A 15,720-nucleotide genomic window follows, 5' to 3' on the forward strand; every position below is an offset into this window, starting at 1 on the left:
AAAAAACAGATAGATTCGGCTGAATCCTAAAGAGATAGATTCGGCCAAATCCTAAAGAAATAGACTCGGCCGAATCCTGAAGAAAACTCCAAGAAGGAAAGAAGAGATAGATCCGGCCGAATACTGAAGAAAACCCTAAGAGGGAAAGAAGAGAAAGATTCGTCTGAATCCTGAAGAAAAGCAAAAGACAGGAAATAGCAAATAAAAAGAGCCCCACAGAGTCAATCCAATTAGAAGACAAAGGCGAATCCTCTGAATTTGCACATCGGAGTAAAACCATATATGTAGCAGAAGAAGATATAGAAGGATATATAATCAAGGCGCTAACGAATATCAAAAGGTGCGAACTCGATCTGGACGACGTGAAACTGAAGTGCTCACCCCTATCGACGTAATAAAAGGAAAAGCGAAATGGCCCGAGAGACAAAGAAAAAGAAATCCTAAAAGGCGAAGGAAGAAACTGCCCAGGAGGCAAAAATAAAAATTGAAGAAAAAACCCCAAGAGGAAAAAAAGGAAGAATAAAGTAGAAGTCAAATGGCCCATCATCAAGTATAGACTTTTTGTCATACCCGATGGTGCCAATCGCCCGTCGTCAATTATAGACTTTTTTGTCATACCCGACGGTGCCTATCGCCCGTCGTCAAGTATAGACTTTTTTGTCATACCCGACAGTGCCAATCGCCCATTGTCAAGTATAGACGTCTGTCATACCCAATGGTGCAAACTATCTTTAATTCATACAACACAACAAAGAATCGGAATAAATAAAGGCGAAACGTCAAAAAACCAGAGTATAGATTCTCTAAAATAAAGGCGAAACGCCAAAAAAGCAGAGTATATATTTACTCTAAAAATAAAAGCGAAATGCCAAAAACATAGTTTAGATTAACTCTAAAGGCAAAATATCAAAGATCAAAAGCAACTCAAAGCCAAATGCCAAGGCGAATCAACTAGATAAAGCAAAATAAAGCGAAGGGAGAAACGCCGAAAAATAAGAGGAATGCAAAAGAAAGGTGAAACATCGAAATAAAAGGAAAGCGAAAGATCTCAAAATAGAAGACCGAGTCTAAAATGATTCGGGTAAAAATAAGGTCAAGTGCCCAAATAAGGCGACTCGCTCAAATCAAAAGAAATAAGGCTACAGGCCCAAATCAACGAATCACAGGCAACTCGCCCAAATCAGAGGAACAAATCATAAAAAGAAAGACAATCCGTCCGAAAAGAATGAAAATCAAGGAAAATCGACGAAATAAATTGAAGACATGATCTCAAAAACGGGCATAAATACCCTCGGAGATTAGTGTATATGTGGAGGGAGTCGAAGGACTCATAATTCTATTAGTAAATTGCATAAAGAAAAACAAGAAGAATCACCTCGAAGAAATAATTACTCATTAAAAGAGTAAACATCACCTGACATTCAAAGATAACGCCAAGATAAAGGTTTCACCCCTAAGATGTTAGTTTCGCCAAATATAATGGCATCGTCTAAATAAAAGAAAGCTGGAATAAAAGACTTCGATTAATGAAGATAAAGACAAACACAAAGAACATAGGAATGTTGAAATCTGAAAACCAAGAAAAGAAGAATGAACATCAAGAATAAAGAGGAATAAACAAGAAACTTAAAATCACAATCAACGGAGATCAAGTACTTGAAGACAAAAACAGCAAACCAAATGAAAAATAAGGAGCAATGCGGTAAATATAGAAAAGACTCAACCGAGTCCTAAACAAGAAAAGTTCAAAATCCAGAAGAAAAAAGAACAGACTCGACTGAGTCCTAAACAAAGAAGGTTCACCCTATAAAACGGTTCCACCCGAAAGAAGAATGAAGGTTCTCCCAAGATAAAGGAACACCCAAAGATAAGGGCTCGCCTAGTACAAGGGATTCGCCCACTGATGAAGATTCATATAGTATAAAAGCTTCACCAAATGATGAGGATTCGCCAAATAAATTTTGCCTATAAAAACAATAAAAAGAAGATAATAAGTCTCGCTAAGAGAATGAGCTTCGCCAAAGAAAATCTCCAAGGAGGATCTCAACAAAGAGGAAAAAGAATAAACAAATAAAAATTAAAAAGGCCGATGGATCGGATCACAAAATTGATTGGAAATGGAAAGAAAATTGAATAAATTTCAAGAACACAAAACAATCAAAACATGAACAATAGAATACTTGGAGATAAGATGTCAAAATAAATCAAAGAGATTCGTCAAGAGTCTCGCCAAAAAAAGAGGACTCGCAAAAAAAAAGGACTTGCCAAGGCGAAACTGAAATCAACAAGGAAAAGCTAAAAATTAAACAAGGCATAAATACCTAGACGAATGCTTACTTGCGGGGGGCTAATGATGGAAACCAAAATACTATGAACCGAGTCCGACGTGAGTCGCCCACCGAGTCGATCTTGAGACTCGTCGAAAAATCTGAATATGATTTGATACAGAGAATAAAGGAGATTAGCAGGAAACACATTCCTATTAGGAATCACATTCCCAAATAGATTTACATGTCAAATAGGAATCTCTTTCCTATTTAGATTCTACAAGGTATTTTCTCACTACAACTATATAAAGAGTCTGAGGTATGCCTAAACTGTTAGTGATATACATTAGGTCAATCATGATTGACCATGTTTTGACTTTATCATTTTGTTATTTATTGATTGGCAGTTTTTATCATTTTATATTAATGATTAAAATACTTGAATAGTTAATTCTTTCTAAGGTCATCAAGTATGTGACTTGATAGTAGAACCCTTAGGTTTAACAAATGAATTATATATCATCTATCCCTAGTCTTAATAGAACATTGAGACTAGTATGATGTTGACTGATGATTATGTTTTACTAATCATGTATATGAGATATTAAGTCAAATTATAGGTGCTATTTGAGAAATAAGGCACTAGATGACCCACTGTGAGAATACTACATAGATCACTGTCATAAGTAATTCTCATTACAATTCTATTAGTATAATCCTTTGACCTTGAAATCATCATGGATTTCTACATAGCTATTTCATATTTTGATACAGTCTTACATTATCTTAAACAGGATAATGGAATAGATTGTCATTGGATATGAAAGTAACTATGTGAGAAATGTGAGTGACTGAGAAGGAATTTGTCCCTCATTTATTTGAGTAAGATATCTATGGGCCCCTTGAAGAAGATAGACTGATGGAAATGCATGGTCATGCTAAATGAATTGATAAAAAGTTATCATTTTCAGTCTACTTAGAGTCAAGAAACTAATGATTGAATATTATAAGGATGACAGGACTATGCCTTATATTCAATCTGGATATCAAGAGACAAAGTGATTAAAATATTATTGTAAATGGTTAAATTGGATTGTCGATATTCGTATAACTTGGGTAGTCATAATGTCTTGCTAGAGGCCACTTATGACTTGTGGGCTAAAATAAGGATTTCGGGCCTACTGCCAACGTTATATGAACCTACAGGGTCGCACACTAAGAACAAACCCAAAACAGTTATGGGTTGTACAAACCCAATGTGATTAAGTGATTAATTATTATATATATATATATATATAATTCGTAATATATATATATATTAATAAATATATATTAATTCGAAATTTAAGGATAAGTGTTTTCTTTAATTTATTATTTTTGGAAGATAATAAATATAGTAATTAATATATGGATGATCATCAAAAAAGGAGTTTTTGATAAACATAAACTTGTAGAATTGCAATGAGATTAAAATTCGAATTTGTCTCAAACCCCAGTGTTGTTGTATCACTATAAATACACATTAAGCAATTGGTTTGAGGATCACAAAATTCATTATTCACTAAATCACTAAAATCCGTAATTTCTTGTGAAGCAATAGTGCTAGCACACAAGCACTAGATTTGGCTAAGGTTTGTTCGTGTGGATACTCGTAGAGGACGCATTCTTTTGGAGGCGTTTCTGATCCGAGGACAGGTATCACCAAAGTGAACCAACTCCTTCCTTCCTACATTGCTGTTGAATTCGACATACAAGTAAGCACTTATTCTGTTATTAATCTATTAAGTCGAATTACATGGATCTTGGTTTGGGTTTTATATAAAGTTTTGAAATTCCGCTGCGTTATGAACCTAGAAAACCCAATAGTGGTATCAGAGCTGCTTGTAATTTGATTAATTAGATTCTGAGTGTATATGCGATATATGCGATATATGCGATATATGCTTATTGTATGTTCTGTTTTGAAAAAGGTGTTGTTTTTCGAAACTGTTTTTGAAGGAATTATAATTCATTGTAATTATACATAAAACGTTTATGTGATTAAATTGTATGAAAAACAGTATGAAAAATTAATTTGATTAATCGTTTAATGTGATTAAAACTTCGAATATACTGTTCTAAATTAATATTACGTTTTAATTTGATTAAAGGTTTCGTAGTATTAATTTTCATACGAATTGATAAGAAAAGGGGAAACAGATTAATAAAACTGTTTTTGAATAGGATTAGTAAACTGTTTATGAAACTGTTTTAATTCTATTAGGAAACATGTTTTTGAATAGGATTAGTAATCTGTTTGTGAAACTGGTTTTAATTCTATTAGTAATTCTGTTTTGAATAGGATTAGTAAACTGTTTGTGAAACTGGTTTTAATTCTATTAGTAATTCTGTTTTGAATAGAATTAGTAAACTGTTTGTGAAACTGTTTTTAATTCTATTAGTAAAACTGTATTGATTATGTTATGAACATAATTTATAAAACTGTGTTTAATTCTGCTATGAGCTGAATTAATGAAACTATTGTTATTTAAGTGTTAAATAAATTGTTTCTGATCAGTTTTTAAGATGCAGTACTTAGGGATTTGGGGTTATTTTAATCTGTTTCGAACATATTAAAATAGACCGTAATCAATTGAGATTATTGATTTCGGATAAAGAAATTTTAATTCTGTTAAGTGTAACATGTGAGAAATTTTTTTGGACCCGCTAGTCGACTAGCGGGACCACCGCCTGGGGCTCTGCCCCCGGCCCCCACTTGGGGCGCTGCCCCTTGGACCCCGCTTAGGGCGCTGCCCCCAGACCCGCCAAGGGGCCGCGCCCCTTGGACCCTGCTGATACACCCCATTAAGGACCGTTATCCTTTTAAGTCGGCGTGTTTTTGTCATGTATTAATACTTTAAAAAGATAATTATTAAATATGATTTAAATTATCATGAATAATATATTTATGTGATTGTTGTTAAATATGATTTAAATGTTAAATATGATTTAAAATAGTGAAATAATATGTTTTTAATGTTTATCTTATTGGTTATATGCTTTGCATGATTATTTTATATGTGATAAGATAGGATAACTAAATAGGATAAATAATTAACCCTTATTTAATATTAAGTCTTCAATATACCTCCCACTGTAATAACACTTATCAAGACTTAGATTGCTATGTATAGGCTATGCCAAAGCATGATGTATAAAGTCATCTAAGTAAGATAAGTTGGATAAAAGTGATATCCATATGTTTGATTTGGTTAGACTTAACTATGTTATCAAAATAGTTTTAAACCTAGGGTATAAGATAGAATATCAAGATTACATGTGATGTTAATATTCTATGTTCAAGAATTGCATGAGATGTAATTGGTAAAGTGTTACCTACCTAAATAAACCACACTTAAAGTGATAAGCCAAAGCTTACTTGAAGTAGGGTGAAATATGGATCTTGTCCCACTATTATTTTTCAATTGTTGAAATTATCATTAAGGGTTTTTATATGAATTATGGATATATGTTGTGGGAATTTTATTGTGCCTTTTATTAAATGCTACTTGTATATTTATTGTTGTAGAGATGGCTACAAACACTACACATACTTTATCAGTGCGATAAATCCTTGAGAAGGATAAGCTCAATGGCACTAACTTTCCGGACTGGTAAGAAATCTAAGAATTTTTCTTAGGCAAGAAAGAAAGGAATATATCCTATGATCAACCCCTCCCTGAGGAACCAGCTCCTGCTGCTACTAGAGCTCAAAGGGATGCTTATACGAAGCATCTCAATGACTTTACTGATGTCACTTGCATTATGCTTGGATGCATGGAGAATGAACTCCAAAAACAAATGATGGAATTGGATGCGAACACCATGATTGCTGATCTCATGGAAATGTTCCAAGAGAGAGCAAGAATTGAAAGGTTCAATACCATCAAGGATTTGCTTTCTTGCAAGTTGACTACTAGCAGCTCAGTTAGTCCTCATGTTTTGAAGATGAAGGGTCATCTTGAACATTTGGACAGGCTCGGTCTCCCAATTGCCCAAGAGTTGGCTACAGACATTGTTCTCCAATATTTGCCTGAGGCTTATGATGGTTTCATCATGAACTTCAATATGCATAATATGGAGAAGACTATCACAGAGTTGCATGGGATGCTTCAAACTGCTGAAAAGAACATCAAGAATGAGATTAAGGATGTTCTTATAGTCAACAAGGGAAAGGGTATGAAAAGGTCTGGTAAGGGCAAGGGAAAGGCTTCCAAGAACTCTAAGTCCAAGTCCAAGCCCAAGACCAAGGATGAACCCAAAGCAAAACCGCCAAAGGAAGGAACTTGCTTTTTCTGCAAGGAACATGGACATTGGAAAAGGAATTGCAAGAAATATTTGGATGATCTGAAGAAGAACAAGGGTAGTGAGACTACCACTTCAGGTATTCATGTTATAGAAATTAATCTTTCTACTTCTGATTCATGGGTATTAGATACTGGATCTGGATCTCACATTTGTACTAATGTGCATGGTCTCAAAAGGAGTAGAAGTTTGACAAAAAGCGAAGTGGACCTACGAGTTGGCAATGGAGCAAGAGTTGCTTCTTTAGCTGTAGGGACTTATGAGTTATCTTTGCATAGTGGACTTATTTTATCTTTGAACAATTGTTATTATGTACCTACCATGTGTAGGAATATTATTTTTGTTTCTAGTTTGGACAAGGATGGTTTTGAATTTATTATTAGGAATAATAAATGCAGTATTTCGCATAATAACATTCTTTATGGATATGCTCCACGCAGTAGTGGTCTTTATATTTTAAATGTTGAAGACACTAATGAAAAATCAATCTATAACATCAATGCTAAGAAGTTTAAGTCAAATGATTTAAACTCTACTTATCTCTGGCATTGTCGTTTAGGCCATATAAATGAGAAACGCATATCAAAATTTCAAAGAGATGGACTTTTGAATTCATTTGATTATGAATCATTTGAAACATGTGAATCTTGTCTAGTGGGCAAAATGACAAAAACACCTTTTATTGGACAAGGTGAAAGAGCTAAAAACTTATTGGGCCTTATACATACAGATGTATATGGTCCATTAAGTACAAATGCTAGAGGTGGATTTCAGTACTTCATTACTTTTACTGATGATCTCAGTAGATATGGTTATGTTTATCTCATGAAACATAAATCTGTATCTTTTGAAAAGTTCAAAATATTTAAGAATGAAGTACAAAATCAACTTGGTAAAAATATTAAAACACTAAGATCTGATCGAGGTGGTGAATATTTAAGCCAAGAATTTGTAGATCATCTAAGAGATTGTGGGATCGTTTCTCAATTGACTCAACCTTGAACACCACAATGGAATGGTGTGTCTGAACGGAGAAATCGAACTCTATTGGATATGGTTCGATCAATGATGAGTCAAACTGATCTTCCAATCTCATTTTGGGGTTATGCTTTAGAAACCGCTGCATTCATTTTGAATAGAGTTCCATCAAAGGCAGTTGAAGAGACACCATATGATATATGGACTGGAAAAACTCCTATTTTGTCTTTTCTTAAGATTTGGGGATGTCAAGCTTATGTGAAGCGTCTAATTTTAGATAAATTAGCACCCAAATCTAACAAATGCCATTTTGTAGGATATCCTAAAGAAACTAAAGGATATTACTTCTACAATGCTTATGAGAACAAAGTGTTTGTTGCTAGAAATGGTGTCTTTTTGGAAAGAGAATTTATTTCCAAAGGAACTAGTGGGAGTACAGTACAACTTGAAGAAATTCAAGAACCACAAAGTAGCATTGTACCAAGTATGGAACCTCAAAAGAATCAACAAGCAATTGCTGAACCAGTACAAGTACCACAAGGCCAAAGGAGGTATGATAGGACACGTCATAATCCTATGAGATATGGATTTCTCATTACTGAGAACAATGATGTGATGATTGTAGATCAAGAAGAACCCACATCCTATCAAGAAGCCATAAACAGTCCTGACTCTGAAAAATGGCTCGAAGCCATGAGATCTGAAATGCAATCCATGTATGATAATCAAGTTTGGACCTTGATTGACCCAACGGATGGTGTAAAAACCATTGGGTGCAAATGGGTCTTCAAAATGAGGATTGACATGGATGGCAATGTGCATACCTATAAAGCAAGACTAGTTGCAAAAGGTTTCAGACAAATACATGGTATAGACTATGATGAAACCTTTTCACCAGTTGCTATGCTCAAATCCATTCGAATTCTTCTTGCCATAGCTGCATATTATGACTATGAGATATGGCCAATGGATGTCAAAACATCGTTTCTTAATGGAAACTTACTTGAGGATGTGTACATAACACAACCTGAAGGTTAGTGGGAGCGCGATTGTTTTCTTAGTGCTTTATGTTGATGACATACTACTCATTGGAAACGACATTCCCATACTGCAAAATGTTAAATCATGGTTAGGGAAGTGTTTTTCAATGAAAGACTTGGGCGATGCTGCTTATATATTAGGCATCAAGATCTATAGAGATAGATCTAGAAGACTCATTGGCCTAAGTCAAAGCACTTATGTTGATAAGGTATTAAACAGGTTTAGTATGCAAGACTCCAAGAGAGAATTCTTGCCAATGTCACATGGCATCAGTCTCAGCAAGACTCAGTGTCCTAAGACACAAGATGAGCGAGACCACATGAGTAAGATTCCATATGCTTCTGCTATTGGATCTATCATGTATGCAATGTTGTGCACTCGGCCTGATGTCTCGTATGCTATGAGTACAACGAGCAGATACCAGTCAAATCCAGGTGAAAGTCACTGGGCAGCAGTTAAGAACATCCTTAAGTACTTGAGAAGAACCAAGGATGCATTCTTGCTATATGGTGGTCAGGAAGATGAGCTGATTGTAAAGGGTTACACAGACGCTAGCTTTCAAACTGACATTGATGATTATAAATCACAGTCAGGATATGTGTTTTGTTTGAATGGAGGTGCTTTCAGCTGGAAGAGCTCGAAGCAGGACACTGTTGCTGATTCTACAACAGAAGCTGAGTATATAGCTGCTTCAGACGCAGCTAAGGAGGTTGTTTGGATCAAGAAGTTCATAACTGGATTATGAGTTGTTCCTAGTATATCCGATCCAGTGAACTTGTTATGTGATAACAATGGGGCCATAACACAAGCAAAGGAGCCCAGATCACATCAGTGATCCAAACACATACTTAGACGTTATCATCTCATTCGAGAAATCATTGAGAGAGGAGACGTGAAGATATGCAGAGTTTCGACAAATGATAATGTTGCTGATCCGCTAACTAAGGCTCTTCCACAGCCTAAGCATGAGAGTCATACTAGGTCCATGGGAATTAGATTTAATGTAGATTGGGCCTAATGCAAGTGGGAGATTGTTAGTGATATGCACTAGGTCATATTTGACCATGTTTTGACTTTATCATTTTGTTATTTAATTATTGGCAGTTTTTATCATTTTATATTAATGATTAAAATACTTGAATGGTTAATTCTTTCTAAGGTCATCAAGTATGTGACTTGATAGTAGAACCCTTAGGTTTAACAAAAGAATTATATACCATCTATCCCTAGTCTTAATAGAACATTGAGACTAGTATGATGTTGATTGATAATTATATTTTACTAATCATGTATATGAGATATTAAGTCAAATCATAGATGCTATTTGAGAAATAAGGCACTGGATGACCCACTGTGAGAATACTACATAGATCACTGTCATAAGTAATTCTCATTACAGTTCTATTAGTATAATCCTTTGACCTTGAAATCATCATGGATTTCTACATAGCTATTTCATATTTTGATACAGTCTTACATTACCTTTAACAGGATAATGGAATAGATTGTCATTGTATATGAAAGTAACTATGTGAGAAATGTGAGTGACTGAGAAGGAATTTGTCCCTCGTTTATTTGAGTAAGATATCTATGGGCCCCTTGAAGAAGATAGACTGATGAAAATGCATGGCCATGCTAAATGAATTGATAGAGAGTTATCATTTTCAGTGTACTTAGAGTCAAGAAACTAATGATTGAATATTATAAGGATGACAGAACTATGCCTTATATTCAATCTGGATATCGAGAGACAAAGGGATTAAAATATTATTGTAAATGGTTAAATCGAATTGTCGATATTCGTATAATTTGGGTAGTCATAATGTCTTGCTAGAGGCCACTTATGACTTGTGGGCTAAAATAGGAATTTCGGGCCTACTGCCAACGTTACATGAACCTACAGGGTCGCACACTAAGAACAAACCCAAAACAGTTATGGGTTGTACAAGCCCAATGTGATTAAGTGATTAATATATATATATATATATATATATATATATATATATATATATATATATATATATATATATATATATATATATATATATATATATATATATATATATTAATTTGAAATTTAAGAATAAATGTTTTCCTTAATTTATTATTTTTGGAAGGTAATAAATATAATAAATAATATATATGGATAATTATCAAAAAAGGAGTTTTTGATAAACATAAACTTGTAGAATTGCAATGAAATTGAAATTCGAATTTGTCTCAAACCCTAGTGTTGTTGTATCACTATAAATACACATTAAGCAATTGGTTTGAGGATCACGAAATTCATTATTCACTAAATCACTAAAATTCGTAATTGCTTGTGAAGTAATAGTGCTAGCACACAAGCACTAGATTTGGCTAAAATCTGTTCGTGTGGATACTCGTAAAGGACGCATTCTTTTGGAGGTGTTTCTGATCCGAGACCAGGTATCACCAAAGTGAACCATCTCCTTTCTTCCTACATTGCTGTTTAATTCGACATACAAGTAAGCACTTATTCTGTTATTAATCTATTAAGTCGAATTACATGGATCTTGGTTTGAGTTTTATATAAATTTTTGAAATTCCGCTGCGTTATGAACCTAGAAAACCCAATATAAACACACAACTTATAACAAATACAATTATTCTCCCTTAAACCTAAACTGACTTAAGCATCAAAGAGCTAATTGGACAAACCGTCCGATTAGCCATCTACACTGTTTTGCAGGATTAACGCCGTCGAGATGCCGTAATCCATCAATACTTAATATTTTCATATATTATAAATATTGACAAATAATGACTTTTTGTAGTTAATTTGTTAAAATTTATTTTATTTATTTTTCTATTGAATGAAAATTAGTATAATTCGTCCAATAGTGATATATAAATAAATTAAAATACATTTTATTAATAAAATAACCATAGACCTATGTTTCTTGCCTAATTCTATTTTATTTTGGCTAAAATTTGGCAATTTTAATTATGGCAAAGTAATATAAATTTAGACACATATGAAAACATTGTTACCACAACGTCTCTTCATCTTTAAATGAGTTATCGGGTTTAAATATTTTTAAAATTTACTTTTTTATAAATAATGAGAAGTTGAAATGACAATTATATTCAGTTTAATTTTTCGGTCTTTATTATATATATTCGGGCGGCTCATTTGATAGCCGAAAAACCCTATTAGATGACTGTTTTGCAGTATCATCATTGGATTCTGGCATAACTCACTCATTGTGATGAAGTTATTATCTTTATATTGCCTCATCTCATGTAATGAAGTTTAGTCTATGACAAAAAAAATGTGTGTTTTCAAAAAGAAAATTATTATTTTGAAACATAAAGAGCGTATTTTTCTCTTTCTATACTTATTATTATTATTATAAATAAATTATATATTTACATGTCCCATAAATATTGACTACGCGTGAATAAAAGTCATTATTATAAGCAGGAGAAAACACTTTATTATAATTAAAAAAAAAAACAACCCAAAGGATGAGTTTGCATACAAGCTTATTCTATATAATTCCATACACGTACATAAATAAACATAACATAATTGATCAAATGGAGCTTCGAAGCTCGAAATCTTGAGCTGGAGGTGCATTAACAACTCTGCAATTCAGCCTAATCTCGCCATCAGATCCCGTTAACGGGCTAAGATTTCCCATTCGGATCATAGAAACAACGAATGCGTCAAAGAAAGCATTTTGGTCATTCCCAAAGTTGTTGACAATGTCGACAGTATCAGCTCCAGGAGTTGAAAACAGTTCTTGGTCACTTATCAGAAGACCTTTATTCTGCTGCAGATTGGAGAAATAGTGATTGTCGAATGAATCGGGTGACGATGGATCGAAATTGGCTAGGACGGTGCCATCTCCGCCTTCCGGACAGATTTGACGAAGAGTTTCTAGGTATGTTGTGTCCAAAGTTGGGTCTGGTAGACCTGTACCGTTGAAGTTGTACAAACGGCCGACGAATGTTCTGCATTGAGCTCTTCCAAATGTGTGGCCACCTAAATGGAAGGGCAAACAATTAGTCCAACAAAAGCTTCTTTTGCTTAGTTTCGCGTGATTGATACTCAGAGTGTTCAAACTATCGTTTTGTTATATTTTGCTAACCGAATTTTTATTTTAATTATTAAATTATAATTTTCTTTCCAAAATAGTATTTAGGCCGAAATGCTGACGTGAATGCCGGATTTTTCATATAACAATCTTATTTTCTTTCCAAGAAAGTATTTAGGCCGTAATTCATCCCAGAAGCACTCAAAATATCATTTTATTTTATTTTCGTGACCGAATTTTACTCACTAAATTTTAATTTCCTTTCCACCGAGGTATTCCGGTCAAAGTGCTGACGTGGTAGCCGGATTTTCCACGTGATAATCATTTCCGTTTTGTGTTTTTTTTATTACAATAATTTGTCATTAATTTATAGATAATTTCACTACATCAAGGAGTTTTTAAGCCAGATTATACATAAAAATAGAATAAAATTCGGCTGCCATATATGTATATTTTGCCGGAAAACTTTTCGTACTAATAAAATTAAAATTTAGTGTAATTACCAAATTAGAAAGAATGAAAATTTGATCACTAAAATGGAAAATAACGATCAAATTACTGGCTCAGTTATACTATAATATTATGAGGAAAGTTACCAGATAATGCAACAAGATCGGTATCATTGTTGAGGCCAACATTAGAAAATGTAAATTTGAGCCTTTCAAGACTGTCGAAGGGACCTGGAATGTTCAAATTAGCTAGAGTTCTGTTCCCTATTCTGCTGTCTCTTCTTCCAAGTAAATTAGTCCATGATGGACCTCCTGACTGCAATTATATATTCATAAACAATAATTATTCACCTTTTATTAATAAAAAACAATAACAGGAAAATGATAGGAATTATGTAATAAAATAAAGGCTTTATTGCTCCAAAAATCACCAACTTTCGCGTGTTTTGGTATTTGACACGAACTTTTAATTTTGGCATATAAATACACGACTATCAATTTTTTGCATATATAATACGGGCACTGTTTTTGACCTAAAACGACAATGTTTTATACTTAAAACGGCAAGTTTTATATCTAAAACGGCACCGTTTTTCACCTAAAACGGAAACTTAGTCATATATGCAAACAAATTGATAGTTTGTGTATTTATATGTCAAAATTAAAAGTTCGTGTCAAATACCAAAACACGAGAAAGTTGGTAACTTTTTGTGCATTTAACCCTAAAATAAAAGAGTTATAGGAGTAGATATTTATTTGTTACCAAAGTAACAGATTGTTGAGATGCAATAGTGAGAATATCAGCACAGGAAACAGTGGCAGGACAAATGGATTCCAATCTAGCCTTCATTGTATCAACAACATCAAAACCTCTTGCAGAATTGTTGTTGGCAAATGCTTCTTTTTCAGTGTCTATAGTCTCACTTTTATCCAATAATATTGACCCATCACAACCCTGAAAAATATGAAATTAATTGATTATTTTTCATTAGTAAAATTTTAATAAGATATGTTAACTTGTCAAATTATAGAAAACTCAAAAGAATTCCGCTCTTTAAAGCGTTTTTACGTATTCCCGATTCCGATATCGAGAAAGAAGGAAAACTTTAGTAATCAAATTATTTTTAACAAAATAAGTTTCATGCAATACTCATAATTTTTTTTTAATGTAAGCATGAGGATAGCTAGTTCTTTCATTACATTGCTATGATAAGATATGCAATTTCTATACCTACTTTTCTTTTTTCAATTATTACAACTGGGGAGGGGGATTTTGGAAGACAAGCCACTTTAATTAAACCTCATTGACTTCTAATTCTAACAAATATGTGATTAGGTTTTGAATAATAAAATCTCAATCAAAAAGAAACTTCCTTGGTCCTAGTCCAATAATAATTAATAAATGACTAGAGAAGAAAAACAAATTAAGCATACAAAAGTCATTTCATAATAATTACTGGGTTGCTTGCACAAGAAATAACTAAAATACATTAGGTCTTGAAATCACATCCGGTCTTCAAAATTAATAAAAATAAAATAAAAATATAGTTCGTTACCAGAATATTATTATAATAAATATGAAAACAAAATAAAGAAAAAAAATCATTTTTTTCCAAAAAGTAAAAAGTAATGAAAAAATAAAAAAAGAAGGTGAAAAAGTAGATTATTACATTGACAAAGCAGTCATGAAAGTGAAGCCTAATGAGGCTAGCACCAATCCTGGGATCAGAAATGAAAGCTTGCCTTAGGGTTTCACGTATTATGCAAGAAGCATATGGGCAAGTTTCATCATAAAATGTTGAACTCAACTGCCCATATGCCAAATTTCCACCAACCAAAACTCCATAAACTAATGCTACAAAAACTAATGGAGAGGTCTGCATTTTTTGTTTCTAAAATGTTTTTTCAGTGATTTTGAAGGACTCATTTATGTTGTATTTATAGAGGCTAGGGGATTTTGATTGCAAACTAGGACAAGTTACCTACAATTTCATTATTCTTCATTACTATTCTTGGTAGGAAATATACCACATTTTTCTTTGAATTTTTGTTTATCCTAAAGTAAAAGTCATTGAATGAAAATGGTTAATTATAAATATCCCCTGAAATTTGGTCAAACTAACACTTTCGTACCTTAAATTTTAGTTTTTGATTTTTTTTCATGATGTTTGATTAAGTTTATTATTTCTCTGTTATTCTTTTAGTTTAATAACTTAAAGTGCCACATTATTATAAATAAAGTTTAATTTTATCCTTAATTTATTTTTATTAATTTTTTGATAATTCCACGAGGTGTCCAGAATGGTTCCAACTATAAAACGACGCATTTAAACCTTCCATATTCAGACTAATCCACTCGAGCTGGGTAGGTCCCTTGTGGAAGGGAAAACTCTGACCCAAGTTTTAAACGGCTGCATACATGAATACGGCTCGAACACGCAACCTCACTTAAGTCAGGAGAGCGTCTTACCAACTCACCTTCGCCTTGGAATTAAAATAAGTTCAAAAATTAATTAAACGATATAAAACTAAATAAATTTTTGAGAGCTACAGATTTTTTAAAAATTATTAACAATA

General features: G+C 33.1%; 1 protein-coding gene across 1 annotated transcript; it reads right to left on the reverse strand.

Moving 5' to 3' along the window:
* Positions 1–12,098: 12,098 nt before the first annotated feature.
* Positions 12,099–15,056, reverse strand: LOC126666807 (peroxidase A2-like). The gene is made up of 4 exons (XM_050359682.1): positions 14,814–15,056; positions 13,907–14,098; positions 13,291–13,459; positions 12,099–12,642 (listed from the first exon to the last, which is right to left on the reverse strand). The coding sequence occupies exons 1-4, from the start codon at positions 15,024–15,026 to the stop codon at positions 12,191–12,193; spliced, it is 1,026 nt and encodes a 341-aa protein (XP_050215639.1). The 5' UTR covers positions 15,027–15,056; the 3' UTR covers positions 12,099–12,190.
* Between the last annotated feature and the right edge of the window lie 664 nt (positions 15,057–15,720).

Source organism: Mercurialis annua, linkage group LG2 (genome assembly GCF_937616625.2).
Source record: "Mercurialis annua linkage group LG2, ddMerAnnu1.2, whole genome shotgun sequence".
NCBI classification, from domain to species: domain Eukaryota; kingdom Viridiplantae; phylum Streptophyta; class Magnoliopsida; order Malpighiales; family Euphorbiaceae; genus Mercurialis; species Mercurialis annua.

Excerpts from the sequence above, each read along its gene's own strand:
- LOC126666807 (XM_050359682.1), bottom strand. The coding sequence starts at position 15,026 with ATGCAGACCTCTCCATTAGTTTTTGTAGCATTAGTTTATGGAGTTTTG. Across the intron at positions 13,460-13,906 it reads CTCAACAATCTGTTACTTTG|TCAGGAGGTCCATCATGGAC; the intron begins GTAACAAATAAA and ends ATATAATTGCAG. Across the intron at positions 12,643-13,290 it reads CGATCTTGTTGCATTATCTG|GTGGCCACACATTTGGAAGA; the intron begins GTAACTTTCCTC and ends CCTTCCATTTAG.